This window comes from Haliotis asinina, chromosome 3, assembly GCF_037392515.1.
Source record: "Haliotis asinina isolate JCU_RB_2024 chromosome 3, JCU_Hal_asi_v2, whole genome shotgun sequence".
Taxonomy (NCBI): domain Eukaryota; kingdom Metazoa; phylum Mollusca; class Gastropoda; order Lepetellida; family Haliotidae; genus Haliotis; species Haliotis asinina.
This window is the reverse complement of record NC_090282.1, coordinates 12,087,225-12,107,427: the sequence shown is the minus strand read 5'-3', so window position 1 is coordinate 12,107,427 and position 20,203 is coordinate 12,087,225. Positions and strand designations below refer to the sequence as shown.

The 20,203-nt window shown below is 38.3% G+C and overlaps 1 protein-coding gene across 3 annotated transcripts in view; it reads left to right on the top strand.

Annotated features, from left to right (window-relative positions):
* The window catches only part of LOC137277480 (dual specificity protein kinase CLK2-like), a 67,706-nt gene extending 47,503 nt beyond the window's left edge, over window positions 1-20,203 (top strand). For 2 of the 3 annotated variants that reach the window (XM_067809216.1, XM_067809217.1), the window contains 8 exons: window positions 5,997-6,087; window positions 6,670-6,745; window positions 7,280-7,374; window positions 7,576-7,705; window positions 8,603-8,685; window positions 9,169-9,248; window positions 10,213-10,300; window positions 13,223-14,249. In XM_067809216.1, coding sequence (XP_067665317.1) covers window positions 5,997-6,087; window positions 6,670-6,745; window positions 7,280-7,374; window positions 7,576-7,705; window positions 8,603-8,685; window positions 9,169-9,248; window positions 10,213-10,300; window positions 13,223-14,164 — 1,585 coding nt within the window. In that variant the 3' untranslated portion in view covers window positions 14,165-14,249. Of the gene's footprint in view, window positions 1-5,996; window positions 6,088-6,669; window positions 6,746-7,279; window positions 7,375-7,575; window positions 7,706-8,602; window positions 8,686-9,168; window positions 9,249-10,212; window positions 10,301-10,765; window positions 10,857-13,222; window positions 14,250-15,777 lie in introns of those variants that run through there. The other variant, XM_067809218.1, reaches the window with a different exon arrangement.

Here is a 20,203-nt window from a genome sequence, read left to right as displayed (position 1 = left end):
ACATTTGATGATATAATACGTAGGATGATGTAATTTATGGTGTATCTTAAGCAGGATTTAGGTCAGACTTTTTACAGTTCATTCAAACAGGGAACAGGGGCAAAATATTTATGGACTCTGACATATTAGTTGTGTGTTCATGTCCGTCCACTTGAAAATCTCACCCAAATGGGTCATGTTATGCCTGTTACAAACAGTGAAACATAATTTAATGCAGATGATAAGATTCCTATTTTCTGGACAGTTACAGGTGTTACAGAAACGTTGTTCCTTGCCTGAATCTTGTTATTAGATATTCAGTGCTTCATAGCATAGTTTTACAGTTTCACCTGGAATGAAATGTTAAGATACCAGCCATTTTAGGAAATAAATACCAATTTTGAAGTTCCTGCTTTTTTTTTAACCAATCTTCTTTTTACGAACTCTTAGTCTCGGACACCAGTGTTATGAAAGAGAATTCCTGAGGCTCCTTCTTTCCATTTTGAGGTATTATGAAAACGAAGGGGGGATTAGAGAGGATCCTGGGAATCTTAATTGTTATAAGGACTTGTTGATGATCTCTTCATAATATCACATGCCTGAGTATTACATTGTGGTTATGGGCGAAGTTGCAAGATCAAGGTAATGAAGAAGTTTCACTCACAGAAATTGAGTCTAACAGTCTGACTGTAAAACAGTATTTCAGTTGTTTGAAAATGTCAATACCTGGAGTTGTTACTGTTCCTTGCTCAGGGCTCCAGATAATTTTACAACATCGGAAGTATGTACTCATTATTTTTTCAATACAAGGCCACTGAAAAAAATTAAGAGCAAATTTATAATGTAATTAAATGGAGTCCAAGTAATCTTGTGGTACTCTACCTACTCTTGTGTAAACAGGTCAAACAGCAATACAATGTTCTTTCCGATAAGTATGTATGAATGTGTCTTTTAAAATTTGTATAAGGTTGGGAGTTACCTTTTTCAGGGTGCAGATATATAGATGTGTCTTATAGCAGAAAGTATTATATGATAAAGCAGTGGGTTAGTACTTAGAGTACCAAACCAAACCAGAAATTTTGCTGATTCCTGTATGTTTGGATTAGTCCTAATTTGAAGTTCATTCCAAAATTTTTTTTGTTTCTTCACATTCCCAATATAGCATCCATATTTTTTAACCATACATACGCTGATAGGCCCTTATGTGGAGCCCTGTTTGTAGTTTATTTTGTATATCTTACAGCTGCTCATTACTTTTCTACAAACTGCATAAAACATGTCACCAAGTCCTTCATTTTACAACTTGACTGTGTTCTGTCTGAAATATCAGTATTGTTGGAATCAAATTAACAGGCAGTGAACAAAGTAGAACAAAATTGTCTGGTTTTGCAATGCAGTAGAAATACTACTGGCACAATCAGAGTTAAAACACCCTGTAGAAACAAGTCACCAGCACATATTACAACTGGTAATTTGATACGTTCTCCATCACACACTGGACTGGCATGATAGTGTAAAGCACTATTCTTGAAAGCAGGACTTGATGTAGATATACCCCTTCTGGACAATGGTTCTTTGAGAAAGAGCACCTAAAAGTCAATGTTCACAAATAAGTTTGGACCCTCAGACAAATCTGCCAGATTTGTCCAGTGGAAATCTACAACCCACCAGCACCAGTGTCCAACTGTTTTTCACAATGACTTTGACCGAAGTTGTTATATTTGACATGTCACACTTGTTTGCTGATTAACTTTTTCTGTTGTTAATAATTTCAGTGCCAGTCATTAGGAAATGTTCATTAAATCTGAAAAGTGGGTTTAATATTTATACTATGGGTCCTGTGAATTTTGCATGAGTCAGACAGACATCTGAAACTTATAGGACCCAGTGTCCTGTTAGTTTGAAACCCCATTCATGAACACTGAAAAGTTAGTTATTTATACCGTGTATCGCTTATATTGTAGTCATGAAACAAAAACCGAACAGATCCTAGTTTATGACACATAGATCACATTTGAATTCCATGGAGCAAATGTGCTTTCATCCAGGAACATATTAATTTTCATCAGTGACTGGGAAGCCTATTTTCCTTTCAGTCCTATTAAATGCATCATCCAAAGTCAGTTATGTTGAGTAAAAAGGCCCCAATATACCATCATACCTTGTTTAAGATAATACTGAGTCATTGTTAAGATAGGTTAGGAAGATAATTATGTAGTAGCAGTGTTTTAAGAATCATGCACATTTTAATCTTGTTAGCAGAGTTTATGAAAGTGTCGAATTTTTAAAGAAATAACCAACCAATTACTGGGATCAAAAAAGTAAAACTAGTTGTGACCAGGATCCTGTATGTAATGTCTGTTACGGCAGCTTCAAGAACATGGCAACATCCTACCAAATTGCGGAGAGCTATGTAGTTCTCAGAAATGTGCGGGGGAAAGACTTACGCCGTTTGAGTTATTTTTTAGATCCTGGCTCATAACATTTTTGAAATGAAAGTACACACATAGTTTATTGTGGTGCATATGAATCATTATTGCAATAAACTGCTGAAAGTCACGAAAGTCAGGCCAGTGGCCATCACTAATTTGAGATGAGGCGCATTGTTAAAAGCCTGATGTTTTATGATAGGAGATCTAGGTTCAATACCACATAACATTCTCCCCATGGGCCTGTAATTTCAAACAAACACTAGTTTGTCCTACTAAAGTTCTTGTGGCTTTTCAAATGACTGATCAACCACTCTGGATTTTATAGAACTAGTTAACTGAGAAGCATCACCTCAGTGGGCCCATCAGCAGTTTGACAGTTATGAATGACAAAGGACTGTTAGCCCTTTCAGGTGTAATTAGCTTGTCAGAAGTGCTTGCTCTTGAGGTTAATAGTCTCGTTTGCTGATTTCAAAATTATGTCTTCTTCTGTAAGAGATGTCTTGTAAAAGTTCCCACTGAACCGTATAATATTTCTGATTGATCTCTAGTATCAAGACTTGAAAGTGAGGTAATGTTTTACCTCAAGGGATACTTCCAGGTAGGTACCAAGCAACTTAAGCTTATTGTAAGGGCCATGGCAGTCCGGTGACTTGGTTGATAGCTAGTCATCACATCCAGCTGTATGGATCAGTGCTCATGATATTAATCACAATCACCACGTTATCTTGCCCACACTTGATTCTTTTTCCAGTCATCCATCATATGCTGGAATGGTGCTGATTGTTATGCTGAAAATAAATGCTGTTCATTCAACAGAATGGTTTGTGAATAATGTAGTATTTTTCACCCCAATATTCGAAGTTTTATTATTATGAACCTAATGTTCTAATTTGTTTCTAGTGTGGGGTCCTTAAAGAATGCTTCATGTCATTATGATAATACATTCATGACCATACAGACAATAACAAAGTTTCAGTATGGGATTTCTTATTTTTAAAGACTCGTGAAGGTCCTGGGGTAGAATAGGCCTTCAGCAACCCATGCTTGCCATAAAAGGCGACTATGCTTGTCGTAAGAGGCGACTAATGGGATCAGGTGGTCAGGCTGGCTGACTTGGTTGACACATGTCATTGGTTCCCAATTGCGCAGATCGATGCTCATGTTGTTGGTCCCTGGATTGTCTGGTCCAGACTCTATTATTTACAGACCGCTTCCATATAGCTGGAATATTGCTGAGTGCGGCGTAAAACTAAACTCACTCTTATTTTTAAAGTGTGTGGCACATGATAGCCCAGGGTCCTTAATATGGCAAATACCTTATTTGGATTTGGTTTCTTATTCGGTCAAACTTCCGTATAAAAACTGCTCGATAGGAAGTTATTGATTTTGAAAGAGACCATGGCAAGTGATGTTTTTCTGCCCCTTAAGCTGTTCAGTATTAACCTTGAGCGCATAGTTATGTGTTGCTAATACCACATTCATGTCACATTAGAGAGGAGAGCGCTCTTAACAGGATATAGTGCATGTCAACTTCTTGTGGGGTACCAGTATAATATTTGATCACAGGGGTAATTGTGAATTGAATAGACGCAGATTTGTTGATGGCTATTAGTTGAAACCCATTTCCTTAATAAACTGGCGAGAGATGTGTGGCCTCTTATGGCTGGCCAGCTCCTGGAGTTCATAAAAACCTTTGCATCGCTCCTTGAGATGGCCTGTCATGCAGGACTTTGGGGGCATTGTCTCTAGTTCCCAATTTATCACAGTTTAAGTAATGCTTTGTAGTCACATCCTGGTCCAGGTTGGGAATGTCGCATTATTTGTGGAAACATTTGGTGAGGCATGATATTTTCAAGGAACTGTCTAAACACATCAGTGGACTCTAGAGGGTTTCATACTCACCCAAGTGCAGTTGAGTCTTCTATTACTTCTGTCAGGAGAACAAGCAAAAACACTGTTAATCCAGTGTGTTGATAGTATTGGTTTATTGGCTACGTCACAGTCCCACACAGTGGCAGAATGTGAAGACCTGAATGAACGACTTCTAAATTTTTGATAGGATATATAGCTGTAGTGTTCAGTACTGAATCAAGCAATATCCACTCAGTAACTCCTTTTCAAGCTAGCTGTTTATCAGTACCCTTACAAGTCTGGCCTGGTGATGAACTGTACCATGATCAGTTGAGTCAAAAAGTGAACTGCTTTTTTATTCAGCCATGTTTACTGAATCACCAGTATTTCTAAAGTTGAAGATATGTCTATGCACTGGACATTCCATGGTTTAACTCTCAACATTGCAAGTGAAGTGGGAGGCAGCTGGTTATTCCACCAGCATCTCACTTTGCAGAACATTCACCATTATCTACTGTTACTGATGTTTTAAGCACAGATGTTTTAGGGATAAGTGTACATCATATCCCCAGATGCTGTTTTAGCTTTATTACTTAGATAAGAGCATTTTCAGGCAAATAGTACGTACCTGCACGGCATAGTATCAGTGTTTTGCTGTTGATGGCAGTTTATTTTCCCAGTTGTGCATTATCACAATATGGACAGAATCTTTAATGTATCCGTATAGACTTCGTGTACATGCTCATAGCTATACGTCTACTCTAACTGTGAGTGAATTTTTAAAAGTGCATCACAAGCAGTGGGGTAGCTGAGTGGTTAAAGCGTTAGCTTGTCACACCAAAGGTTCCAACTATGATGTAGCTTGTGCCCATTGATGAAACAGTGCTTTATGATAAGAGTTGTACGAATAACCAATGAAGGGATATTTCTTGCCTGAGACTTGATGTCTGTGTACATGTCATCTGAGTGTTTGCTTGAAAAGTGTCCATGCTGTTTCCACTGCATCAAAAAGGTGAATAGTTAAAAAAAATTATGTTTTGATTGAAAGCTTAATGGTACAAGCTTAATGATACAACATGGATATAAATGAATGTTTCTTGGTCACATTTTCCTCTATAGTGAAGAAGCAGGATTGAACTTGATGACAATGGATTTGAAATGATGCACCTGAGTCTACAAACTTTCCTTTGATTTATTTTTTTAGCCATGGATAATGGCGCATGAACTGCAGAGTTTCTCAAATTGATATCTTCTTTTAATGTCAATCATGCTGTTTTACTATTATTGAAGTTCAATTTCAGTATTCTTCAGCAGATTCGGCATACTTTGTTCAATAGAATTTTGGGCATTTAATCAAATTATGCTTGACTTCCGGGGAAACCAGTGTGAAATAGCTTGTGTGTTTATTGAATGTAAAAAGACATTTCCAGAAGACAAAAGAAAATGTCTTAAGATGGGGTTTATTTAGCAATTTTGTGTTATTAACAGATGGAATGCATGTCATTATGCGAGTAGTTTACCACAACAGCCTTATATTATTGTTCATTCCAGCATAAACCCTTAGTGCCTGATATAGAATTACGTCATCTTTCATCTTTACTGCTCATTTTGTCAAGTTCTGTAGTCGGTCATGACCAATCTTGTTTTGTTTCCTGTTGAAATTTTAAACTATTTTCTCTGTAGCTACAAGAAGTATCAGTTTGCTTTGAATTCATTTGCTCATTCTTGTTTCAGTCTGTGTGTACGGATGCTTGATTGGTTCGACTACCATGGCCACATGTGCTTGGCATTCGATATGCTGGGACTTAGTGTCTTCGACTTCCTCGTAAGTTCATGAACAACTTTACTATCATCCTTAATTACACCTGAAGTAAACACCTTGACTCTCAGTTTCTGCTTTGGATGCATTCAGCTTAGATTTGCCCCTAGCATCTGTAAGAGACTGGTGGTACTGTAGCTGGGAAGGCTACAATATAAACAGCATAGTGCTCATCTTCATCAGGGGAGGTAATTGATTCCACAACTGTTATGAAATGTCAAGGAGACCAGGAGGCTGTGGAAGGTTCCCTGAATGAAGCATAATGGCTAATGCAGGGGAACATATGCTACTTGTATGTGAACTTGTCTTACTCCTGTAAATGTCAGAAGTTGTGGCGTGACTATTAGCATGGTGTTGGGATGGGCTTGCTGTAAGTGATACATACCTTCAAACAGGTTACTATAGTCTGTATAATAGAAGCGAGTTGTATACCCTATGTAGTTTTCCTGCTCACACCTTACAACACATTAAGTTCTGCTGCAGACCAGAAAACATTGGCTTTGTTTACCATTGATACATTTGTCTGCTTTTAATTTTCTTTATGTTTCATTGTGATATAAATTATGAATTGTGTATGTTGACTTGTAGAAAGACAATAACTACGTCCCTTACCCCCTTGAGCAAGTACGGCATATATCCTACCAGCTTGTCTATGCAGTGAACTGTAAGTATTATTCCCTATCATGATCGAAGAATATTTGTGTTTTATAAGCTCAAAGAATGTACTAGATTTGCGGCTTCAGCTCCATGTCTGTAAAAATGTGTTTGGTTCAGTGAACTAAGCTAAGAATAGTCCATAAGATGAACTATATGATCTAAAATGATGCAAAGAGCCATGTTTTCACTATCTATGCTCAAAAGATTGTAGCACAGATGGTGGAACTCAATTCATCCTTGAAACATTGTGTAATATTATTAAATGACAGTTAAAGTTGGTAGGGCATTGCTCAATATCTTTGTTATTAGATGAGGTTGCTTGTGATTTGACTTCATTTAATGAGGGCTTCGAAGTAGTCCAGTGGTTCAGATGTTTGTTTGTCATGCAAGCTGCACAAGTTTGGCAGTGATAACTAGAATATTATATAGTTGTATTTGAAACTCCCTGACCCATATATTGTCTACACACAGTATGCTCTTGTATTGCTTGTGATGTTTTTGTTTGTTGGAAGTAACTTTATTGTTGGATTTCACTTTGCAGTTTTACACGAAAATCAGCTGACCCACACAGATCTGAAACCAGAAAATATATTATTTTTAAATTCCGAGTTCGAAGTCTCGTATAATCAAAAGAAGGTGAGTAATATATAGGGTTTTCTTCTGTTGAAGAAGAGTGAATGAGAAATGTAGGTAGTACATGGAATCTAGACATCGATGCTGTGCATTAACTGGTGTCTTGACCCAGTTCCTACTTTGTTAAGAGTGGATATCTCTAGTCTCGGCTTGGATACAAATACATGTTGTCCAGGTATAACAGTAACTGTTCTTTGTTGACAGCGGAGAGATGAACGGAGAGTGAAGTCTACAGACATTCGGTTAATAGACTTTGGGTCAGCAACCTTTGACCACGAACACCACAGCACGATAGTGTCCACAAGACATTACCGAGCTCCAGAAGTTATACTAGGTAAGCAGCTGCCGGACAAACCACATTAGAATAGCATTTTGCTGGTGGTGACAGAGTTTAAATGTTAAAGGATGGTCCTACAGTATGATTAAGTAGTTCAGTTGACCTCTTGGTTTAAGCTTTCATATGGCCATGCTGTTATTATGCTAATTCATCATGCTAGTGTGCTTTTCATTCAGATTAAGGTATTTGTCTCTCAATGTAACATACAATATGGAGCTCTAGTGTCATGCTTTGGTATTTTATGGCATCAATCATTTTCCAAATGAAACAGTCATTATGATTGTGAAAAAAGAATATTGCTTTTTATTTTGCTTTTATGTATAAGAATAAGTTTAGAAAGGAGCTCACTTTTAATAAGGCATGTTAAATTTCTTGTGGAAGATAAAGATTGTTTGAGAGAAAGATTGTTCGAACATGATGAAACATTTGTTATAGTTGTGTTCCATAACTTTTCTACACTGCTGTGTTTCTGTAAAATGGCCTGTAAGAAAGTAAGGTCTGGCCTGTGGATTGTGGACCTAAGTACTAGTATTAATGAAGATTTCATATGGGTTGCCCTAGTGGTTAAAGAGTTCACTTGTCACACAGATAACCCGGGTTTGTCACCACACAGGTCCAATGTATGAAGCCCATTTCTGTCACCCGCCGTGATATAGCTGGAATAATAACTAAAATAAACTCAATTACTCACTCACTGATATGAACTGACACTATCAGGGGGGCCTATTTGAAGCAGGTACTTATAGCAAATGTGGTACTTGTGTTCTTTCCTGAGATTTGGTAGATGTTGCAGTGAGAAGAGTTCCGGTATCAAGGTTGCTGTTGTGACCTGTGTTGCTGTTGTTACCTGTCTGTGTTGTGTTGCTGTTGTGACCTGTCTGTGCTGTGTTTCAGAGCTAGGATGGTCACAACCATGTGATGTGTGGAGTATAGGCTGTATCATGTTTGAGCTGTACACAGGCTACACATTATTCCAGGTGAGTAGTCATCCCACACTGTCATTGCTTTAACAATAGAGCCCCTAGGTGAGTCAGTTCTTGTTTTAAGGATCTATAGTGACACCAGGGTTTGTATTGGGATATCAAATATCATGCTTCTAATGTGTTTCAGGTAAAACAGTAATGGTTAGAATATATTTTCTGCTTGTTTCACAATGTTGATTTAGTGAAAGTTTGTTCCCCAGCACAAGAATGTTAGCTTGTGTTGTTGTTTGTGCATTGTAAGAGAAATAACTCTGCCTGCATTTGTGTAACCCGCAATTGCAGTTCTTGGGGCAAAACTTGAAATTTAGTGGAAATGGCCCTGAGGTTCATTTCATAGAATACGAAGATCTTACCTCCACTACATAAATACAGACTTACAATGCTAGCATTGTATGTCGAACAGGCCCCCAAATCAGTTAAATCCTCCTTGAGGCCTACACATTAGACACTGGGTGTAACCTGATATGCTCCTTCCAGACACATGACAACAAGGAGCATCTGGCTATGATGGAAAGGATTCTTGGATCCCTACCCTACAGAATGGCAAAGAAAACAAAGTAAGTGAAACACTGTGTGTGGAAACAGATCTGTACACTCTTGAAAACAGGCCTCCTGTCTTGATGTATCATTAGAAATGGGTTGCTTTTTCAATTAAATATGATTCATATGAAAGTCTTTCTTACAACAGTCGGGATATTTTTCCTTATGGGTTTAGGGGATATTAAAATGCTAGACTTCCTAGTTCAAGAAATGAGACCTATTTTTTAGTTATCCTTTTATCATGGAGTAATCTATAGGCAGTGTAGGTGCTCAGTATTTGACCTTTTTTTATGATTCTTCTCTTTGAAATGTTAATGAAACTAAAGCATATGCTGATCTGAAGGTTACAGCATTTTGACTGCCAGTAATGTGTTCATTATTTGGATTTGAAGCACACATAAATTGATTGGTATGTAATTAATGTCAGTACTCTAGGGAGGATGTGATTCCCATTCAAATTATCATGCATATGTTGGTGTGGTAAGGGTTCCCTGTAGGATGCAGAGTTATGACCACATACAGAGACCAATATTCTCTATTGGTTTGTCTGCTGGTCAACCATTTACAGACATTCACAACCACCAAGAGAGATAAATGTGGTAACCAGTGCACCAAGTCCTTGTCAGTTTCTGTCTCTTAGTCTGCCAAACAGCCTTGGTTGCATGAGGTGCCTGAAAGGACTACTGTGTACTTCCTTCTGGACTACCATTTTCACCGTTACATAGACAATTTTGTAGGTGGGTGAAGGTGGTTGCATCACTGTAATTGTTATAACCATGTAAGAGCTATGAGAGTTATGATGATATTAGCATTATAATTGCCTTGCTGAACAAGACCAAGATAAGTGTGGACCATTCATATTAAAAGTGTCTAACCCAGTGTATTCATCTTTTGTTTACAACAATGAAAAAGAGTAAACATTGATCAGCCTTAATTCCCAGATGGGTTATTGACATGCAAATGGTCTTTTTCACTCTTAAGAACAAATTACTTCTGGCACGGTCGCCTTGACTGGGACCCAACCACATCCGCAGGGCGATATGTTCGCGAGAACTGCAAGCCCCTCTATGTAAGTATCTGGGCATGCAAACTGGACCGACGTATGCATGCCTGGTCTGACAATGTGCTAGGTAGAGTGTTTATCATTGTTAATTGTTGAACAGGAGGAAGGGGACATTTTTTTATCAACAGTACCCAATTTCACTGGCTTTTGTACAGGACATGCAGATGAAATGCGAACGTTTGGCTGAAAACAAACTGATTAGTATTACAGTTTATTTTTGGTTTGAATAAATTTAATATCCGTCTTATAAGGAGACAAACTTTCAATAGAAATTTCATTTTGCTGCAAAACAAAACATGTTTAAGGGTGACTGTTTGGAATAGTTTGTTCATATTAGAGTTTATTGTCTTGTTTTATGTGAGCTGTTGATAAGAAAGTCCTCCTCCATCCCATGTGTTCCCAGCATGCCTGGCATTTCCTGTTGTGTGCTGCATGTGTCACACCGCTTGTATTTTCTTTTATTTTTTGAAGAAAGCAAAAGTATTTCTACCATGGTCGATTTGATTGGGAGGAGAAGAGTTCTGCAGGCCGCTATGTTCGAGATAATTGTAAACCACTCAGGGTAAGACTCACTGATCTCTTAGTTAAAAGTGTAGCAAGAGTCCACTGTAGTTCACCATCTAGGTATCACACTCTTGATATCACATTTGTCAAGGTTTTCATAGTATTACAGGCTTATCAACTGGGTTAGCTAGAGAGGCTGGAAGATGTGCTTGGACAGAATAGTAGAGGGCTCATTATCCCTACAGGGAAGGAACTTAAAAGTGGATGGTGACTGCATGTTGTGGTTTGACTCTGTCACTAGTGAACAATAAAGCTTGTAATGTGGTGTCTGTTGTACATGTCATTGCAAGTATCCAGATTGTGACAAGTTTTATTTTGTATATTCAACAGACTGACAGGCAGTTAACACCTTTAGTTTCAGATATGTTTATTCACAGTGGGGGTGGGGGGGATGTCTGTTTGAAAGAGCAAGAAATGTTGATGTTTGAGGTCCTGCATTAACTGCTCTGTTCTAACATTCTATGAAGAATTATAAAACATTTCAGGCTAATGCTGATTCAGGGTGGACCAGAGTGCTGCGGGGTTAATAATTAGCTTAATTGAGCTATGCACCTTTTTGTGATGTATGACTTGACTTGTCTAAAACTGTGAGCCTGTACAGCTGTATATGTCTCTATTATGTGTAGAACTTAGCCCTTGTTGAAGATGGCCTGCTCTTCACAGACTGCAATCTGTATGTCTAGACTCAGTGTTAGGTTTAGACACTAGTTTGTGGCCCAGGTCCATCACATATTCACATCACTGTCACATTCCTGACACCCAAACTCTGAGAGTCTTAACACTTGGACAGTTCTGTTTCTCAGCTGAACCAAACTGAGCTGAATTTAGCTAGCCAAAACAATGGAACTTCATATACTGTAGTTGGTGTCATGAAAAGTTAAGCAACTTCCATTTTTTCTATTTTTTATTCTTTTCTCAAGATTAGAATCTATATTGTGTCATTATAGGTTAATTTGTGGAAAATGAGCCACTAATAATAGTCCTGTGAGATAATGCAGGTATTGGTTTCGCTGTTGTTACTGCTGCTTTACAAGTGAATCAAATGACAAAGCACTGCATGTTGTGGAGGAGAGGCCATCTTTAACCATGTTGGTTGAACTTTCAGCTTTTGTACTCATGCCTGAGTTTGTTTTCAGTTTATATGCTTCACACCATCAGTGTTGATGTTGGCAGCAGCCGGGAGACCACTGCATGCTGTTACTTGAAACCGATTTTTGTGTTGATATGCTTACATCACTACGTCCACCTTGGCATGAACACACCAATACATCCCTGCCAGTACACCCATGATAGTACACCCATACCAGTACACTTCTGTCTAGTCCACAAATGAAGACTACATTATGCATTATTGGGATGAACTGCTCGCTAATGGATTGTTTCATACCGTCATGTTCTTTAACTCAGCAATATGCTGCTGATATTTCCCAAGCATATTTTTATGAGCTACATTTCACATTTGAAAATGAATAAGTTTTTTAGAGAAAGTGTCCAAATGTTTCACAATTTTTTTACACATATGACAAGAAAAATGTTCCCATTTCGATGAAGTGCTCTGTCTGCATGCACAAATGTTTCATTAAGATATGATCATGTCAGTCCGGTCATTGTTGTTGTCAGTTGACGTTTTGTATTACTGCATGAATCGTTCAAATTACTAACATGGCCAAGGATCTCATCCTTGATGCACAACTTTGTCCATTCAACTTATAAACTCTTGTAATCTTTACCTTTCCCTGATGATTCATCATTCTGTCAGTAATCACAAATACATGTGTATTGCAATGCTGCTGTAGTCATATCAGCGTTTGGAACAGTCTTCCCCTCCAAGCTACTCAATTAGTTGTAGACTGCCAGTCTTTATTCTGCTTCAGTTGTGATGTGATTAGTCATTAGATATATTACCATTTGAAGATCGGCACATTTTTAGAAACTATAATTTCAATTTTGATGACACTTTCAATGAAGTTTGCTTATATTTTTGTTTTATTTGCCATCACCTGGAATGAATTAACTTAAAAGATCTGAAACCCAAATGAAGAAGATTCTCTATTGACCCAAGTTTTTAGGGCCCATACATTTATCAATAAGTTTTTTTATTGTGTTCAGCATATACAATATAATATTTTCAGCAAAAATAGTAAATTATGCAGAATGTAGACTGGTATCCCCTGCAATACATATTTTAGGAACAACTTAGAATAGATGTGCACTTAAATGTATTTTTGAAATTTTGTCTTGGATAAGATTTAGTCTCAGACCCATGCCGAAGTGAGTTACAACTCCAGCAAGTATTGCAGGGATGTGTTGGTGTGTTGCTCTGCCCAGTAGACTCCTTGTTATTGATGTTGTATTTCCTTTCAGCACGGCCTGAGAGATAAAGGCGTAGACGACATCCAACTTTTTGATCTCATCGAAAAGATGTTGGACTATATGCCCGAACAGCGCACCACACTGAAGGAAGCGCTTAAACACCCTTACTTCAAGCCCTACTATCGCGAGGACACCCCACCCTCCCTACTGTCCTCCAAGTGCCCACCCTACGAATCTTGTGATGGTAGTGACACTAACAGCCTGTTAGCTGCTACCCCTTCTTGCATGAAAAAATCTGCCCCTAGCAACTCCCACTCACCATTCTCTGACACTGACGATGCAATGAAGGACCAGGCTACCAGTTTCACACTGCCATTAGTAAAAGACTCTGGCTTCCATTCCCCTCACTCTGAGGAGCAGTTGGCCGAGCAGCCAACTCCAATCACTCATCCAGAAGTGATCATGCCAGATATTGAAGTTTCTTTCTCACTCTCCAGTCCTTCTGATCCCAGTTCACAGACAACATTGTCTGATGGTCACATTTCAACCTCAGGCTCATTTGGTACAGATGGTCAAATGCCAGACGGTGATGATTCTCAGTTTGGTATGCCTTCAGCTGTCGGGCTGGGTGGAGTCAGTTCCCTAGTGCCAGACGGAAACCCATCTAATGCAAGTACACCAGATCCTGCCCCAGATCTGTTGCTGAGTTTTCTCACTGATCCTTATCACAAAATGGCAACAATGACTTCAAATGAGAAGCCAGAATCTGACCGTTACTTACCCCCTGCTTCTGATCCTCAGCCTCCACCTCCAGAAACATTTGAGGAGCCAGAAGAGAGTAGGGAGGGGGATGAGGACTCAGAAGCAGAGGAAGAACGTAGGAAAGCTGAAAATGATCCGTGGCTCCGATTAGCCAGATCCCATCCTGAGATAAACACTGATATCGATGAATCTTGTCTCAATTTGAATGATGATTTCTGTGATCCAAGGTGATTGATGTGGAAGTGTCCATGTCCAATTTCGACCATGAGCACTAGCAAACTGAGTAGACACAGCAAGCGATTAAAAGGTTGATTGAAATTACGTTAGGATTGTGTAAAGTTTTCGTTTCGTGGTAGTTGCTCACAGGGTATGATGCCCGTTATTTTATAAATGTGCCTTATCAAATTTCATCTGTAATTCACAATGGTTAACTATGCTCATACTCACTGTTGAAGTTATCCAAGTTATTGGGTCGTTGATCGTTCTGTTGAAGCTAATTATGTTGATGATTGGGTATTAGTTCCGTCTTGACAGACCCCACAATTGTTGTATGGACGGTACAACACCTTGAGGACTAGAGACCCATGTGATTTGCTTTGTATTGTGATAAGAATGACACATATATCTCAGTGAAGCTGTGTTGCTACAGTTGAATCCAATTCCAGTGATTAAATGTGCTTTAGTCACTTTTTGTTGATATTCTACAATTTATTATTTGTTTATCATTTGTATATCACTTGTAACAAGTTGTGTGGAATGTATTAGCTGAATATTGTGTTACTGACTTGCTGTGTTTAAGTTGTGTATATTTATGAAAGACAAAATGATTTATTGACTTTGTGCAGTAAGGCCATGTACATATAAGAGGATATTGTGACAGTGTAGGTATTTATAGGAAGAGGTATGTATTAAGGTACCCATCAAAGTCTTTGTTCACTGATGTTCTCATGGTCGCTGAATCAATGGAAATACTCAGCTACTGGTAACATTTTTAGATTTTCGAGATAAATCGTAAACAATCTTTTGGCTAACTTGAACAAGATTCATCAATAACAGTACATATATCTGTTCATGTGATCATTCTGTGCATGCATATCGATATATGCTTGGGACAGATACTTCAATATGTAGCTGGACTGCTGTTATTTCTGCTGGCCACAAGTCAAAGGTGCAGATTTCAGAAAGCTCTGATCCATACATGAAGGCATTGAGAGTGGGCAGTATTGTTGACCTTTTTCGGTGTGTGACCTTGACTAGGCTTCCCATGACCTACCAGCATCCCATGCTTTTTGCCCTTCATGTTACGTGTGACTTTGCAATGTGGCTGCTTGTCCTTCAGTGTGTTGTGTAGCCAGTGCTGTCAATGTAGAAGTTAATTTCTTTCTTAATCTAGCTCTTTATTTTCAGATTTTCTTCCAAGTCCTATTTTTTTCCTATCACTAGTACTGCAGCTGGTACATCAGTTGCTTGCACACTTCCTGTGTATCAGTATGTCATCGTCGTCACAGAGTCATGTATTGACATGTGTACTAGCTGTCTCTATGTCTACCACCTAATGTTTCATGTTGAGAAATTCTGTTGTCTTTTGGTTCAGTTGCATTGAGCACCCGGGATTGTTATTCTTTCCAAAATTTGCACCAAATTATGGATATGTATTTTCATGTCTGTGGTTCTGTGGCATTTATCCTTAATGGCAGTAACAGTTTCAATTCATGGCTATTTGTGCTTCCATCCCACAGAATTTCTCTGCATTGTTTGGATGTAAAGAAAGCGATGATATTGCATGTGCATGTAATCCATTATGACATGTGGCCATCACTAATGACTACTAAACATTATTCCAGCGCTACATTAAGGACCCTGATAATGAAGAGCACAGACAGCTGTTTGACGTCATTGGCAAAATGCTGGAGTACGATCCCAGCAACAGAGTGAATCTCAAACAGTCACTGCGACATGCGTTCTTCCGCAAATATTACGAAGAGGAATTGTTGAAAGAGCCTGAGAACTCACAAAGTAACGGCGACCGAGAAAGGAGCCATAGTTTGAGCAGGTGATGTGAAAGCCCGCTGCTGGACACTTGCAGCACAACCTAGATTCGGTTCTGTAATATTTGGGTGGAATGACTGCATTAACTAGGAGTAAACACTGTGTGAAGCTAGGCATATGTCATTGCACGCTAAGCCTTCAGAGGTTTTACCACAGTGTGCATCCGAGCATTCTTGGCAGTTTGATCGGTTGAAATTCATGTACATCATACACCAAGTCCAGAACATGACCAGAGTTTCTTAGTGTGAGTTCTCAACCATCTAGCTTTGTGATGAAAGATTTAAGAGTGTATTACCACGGTAGACGCAAGCCACAAATCATTTTAGTTAAATGCGTCAAACTGTTATCTGTGTAACCATGGTAACCTATACCAGCCACATGACTTGCATTGCTGGTGCATGATGGGAGTTTGTGATCACTGTTACAACTGGTGCGTGTGTAATGCATCCTGCTGAATTCTCCATGATAGACTGAATGGAGTGAGATGTGCAATGTGTTTTCTTGTCCACAGCGATGGCAGTACAAGCAAAGACCTTCGACCTGAACAGGCCAGTTAGTTCACTTCCTGTGAATGTTTTATCTATGCAAATCAAGGTTTCAGTCCACAGAATGTGAGCCTGGGGTTTTTGTGGCATGATGTCGGATGGATTTGTACAACATTCGGCCCAAATCAAACCTGTAAATCTGTCGATGTATCAGTTCTCAGTGTTGTCACTGTCCATCATTATAGACATCTGATCTGGTGCACAGTATTGTTCCAAATGAAATTCCAGATACACAGATTATAAAAGGATTTGAGTAATATGGATAAGAATTACGTCGTACCTCTCCACTGACATAAGTACAAAGGCTATTACGTGTGACCCAGTGACGTATATCTCAGCATGGCCTGCCTAATTCTTTGTCATGACAACCAGTGTGTAGAAATATAGTTCCCAGTACAAGGTGCCGTACACGAAACACAATATCCTCAAACAGTGTCCCCAAGATTGGTTTGTTTCTGTAACTAGTTTATGCAAGTGAATTTTGTCTCGCAAACTAGAACCCTTTCCCTGCATCTGAATATGTGTCTGAATAGGAGCCATCTTGTTTCTTGTGTATTGGTATCAAGGTTGACATCACTTCACCATCCACGGAATGTACATCGAGTGTGCTGCACTACCAGGAATGCTGTGGCTGCTATGGGATATCTTTGATGTGGCAGGGGAGATAACTCCTCTATTGCATGTGGATGTAGGGGAGGTTACCGGGTACTTCTTTATTGCATTTGTATGTAAACAGGATGTCATGGTATGCCATGATAAGTGTTTGTTAATGTCAGAAAGAAACAAAACCTTTATGAAAATAGTAACGAATCTTCTATCGTGTAAGTTGTCTGTCACTGTATCACCACTTTCCATTAGTTTTGGTACAGTTTCACTGAAGCTGTGCTAAATTGGGCTTCCATGTATCTAGTCAGTGGTGACATTTTCTTATGCTTTGCTTGTACTGCGCTGTGTTGTTTGAAATATTCCTGTTGATACCACAGGGCTGGAAATTAAGTGTGGCAAGAAGTAGACAGAAGAAATCATGACCGTTACAGACATTTTGTTTACCATTAGTACCAAACTAATTACAAAGATGTGAAAACTTGATTTTTATTTATTGTTATTTTGGCATTTTTAGGATTTTGAAGTCACAGCAAGGGAAATGCTATTGACTTAGAACTGATAACGGATGTTCCTGTTTGCACAGAACATAATTTCTAGCCTTGTACCATGTGGAGAGTTGCATGTTCATCAACACTGCCATTATCAGGGATGTGTGCGCTAACTATAATATTTATGATGTTGCATGTAATTAGGGTTTATAGAGCAGACAAATTCTTTCACTCAGATATTTTCAGAAATTTGGTTCATGCTTATAAAACATTAGATTACTCACTTTCATGTATGTTGAAATGTTTAAACATTGCTGTAAGTTCCTTTCCAATCTGGCTATGGAAACACTTGTAATGAGCAGGGGAACCACCATACAGACATACATATTTAAGCGGTGAGCATGTCATGTTGAGCTGTTGTACTTGTCAAACGCTGCAGGTTGGATGTGTTTGTTGACAAAATACCATATTGAGTATTTTCACGTGAGCTATTTACCGGTATGTGACTAGGGGTTTGTTGGGTCCGATGCAACAAGCATCGCCTTGTTGGTTTCACGATATTATCATTCATATATTTATTATACTAACTTTATATCATCGCATGATCATTCAACTGCACATGGAATATTTCAGCCACAAACACATTTGTAAGCCAGTTTTATTTCTATGAAAGCGATATAAATGAATATGTTCATTAAAAATTGGAAGAAAAGACTGTTGAAATACAATCTCTGTAGATATATGAATTTAGTCCCTGTTTGAATCCAGATTAAGGCATTTGCAATTGATTGTTTATGAAGTTGTTCTTGTTTACACATATAAATATATTTAAAAATGGATAAGGGAGATATATCAAGACATGTTTCATTGACCAAATGTAGGATCTCGAATGACCATTGTATATTTGTAGATATGTAAAAGTTTGTGTATAGAATTATGGTTCTTACTGCCCATGTTTTAGTTTGTACAGTGTTTAGCTAACAGGGTTTTACAGATCTCTAGGTTGTTGTACAATGTCATATACTTCTTATCTCATCAAAACATAGAATTTAGATTTTTTTATCTGTTGTTAAGCAGATACTTCGAAAAACAGAGCCCACCAATTGTCTTCTAGATTATGCTTGACATTTGTAGGTACATGTATGTGCTGTCCATCAGAAAAAACTAAAGTTACTTTTATAGAAAATAAATGCTTCTGAGAAATACCAACAGCTTTCTTTTCACCCACTTTAAGGCAAGATTCTACATCTGGTGACATTCTAGTCCAGTGTAGTAGTAGCTGTGCGTTGTATGTGTCACTGTTGCAGTAAGAACCATCATCACACCTATTTCCTGGTGACGTTTTAATGGAATGTTATTCTCACTGGCAGATTTTGTGCTAGGAATTGATGAACAAATTTGATTGTTGTGAAATTTGTATTGTAAAAATCAGGTGCTATGGAAGCGGAGAGATAATGTAGAATTGTTGGTATATTCTTACAGTCTTTTGAATTCAAGTATGTTTTCAGTGTAAATGACCTTACATGTACATTGATGTTGCCATGGTTATATTCAACTGCCAAGTAACAATTTTGTGGAGGAATTATTCTGGAAATACTGACACAATGCCATGTTGGGGTGGCATACTGTTAAAATGAGGTTTGCATCCTGCTTAGTAAGGCACTTGTATCTTCTGTATCAACTTGTGGTTTCTGTTCAGCCTTGAAAACACAAGATACTGCATCTTACAAGCTTCCTGCTATGCTATCTGTGTTAGTCATTCCAGGATTTCTACTTGTGTAATGGCATATGGATGTACTGACACCAAATGTCATAGGTGTTATTGCAGTATTACAGTGTTGGTCAAGATGACTTATTTTTAAAATATTTTTGATCTATTTAGTCATAGAAATACAACTTCAGATGAAATCACACTCAGGCTAATATGAGTTCCAGAACATAAACATTAATTTCTATGTTTCTGCAATATAATCCAGATTTGATTGAATTAAGGCTCACAAATTAAAGTAGAAAAAAAATTGACCTCATGCAGTATCTTTTGTTTTCTGTCTTACAGTCAGTTGCCTAAGTGTCTATTAATTGTTATATTTCCTTTGCTGACAGTTGGCATGGGATTGTTTTTAAACAGCAATCTCTCGCCTAAGTTGTTAGGGCATGGAATCTCGATACATCCATGTTCGGTTTTCAGGATTTCTCAGTGCAATAATATTAATGTCCATGAACAGCAACCCAAGTCAGGGGATTTGTAAGAGGAAGCTCATTGTTGACATTTTGGGAGATGTTTACTTTGCCGGCAGTGTAGTGCTAAAAAAATGGAAGGGATTTTTAGGGGGGAAAACGACATCATAAAGTGCATTTTGATGAATAACAGCATCAGTATCTTCCCCTGACTGGGACTGCATTAGTCTGGCCAGTGGTGTAAGTGTATAATGTATAGACGACAGATGTGTGTTGTATGAGGAGGCCATTGCCATCCCTCCCTTCCTTCCTTCCTTTCCAAGATGGTAGAGGACAACAGGGTGGGATAAACAGAACTGTCACAATGAATGCCTTGTATGGAAATTAAACATGTTTACAGTATA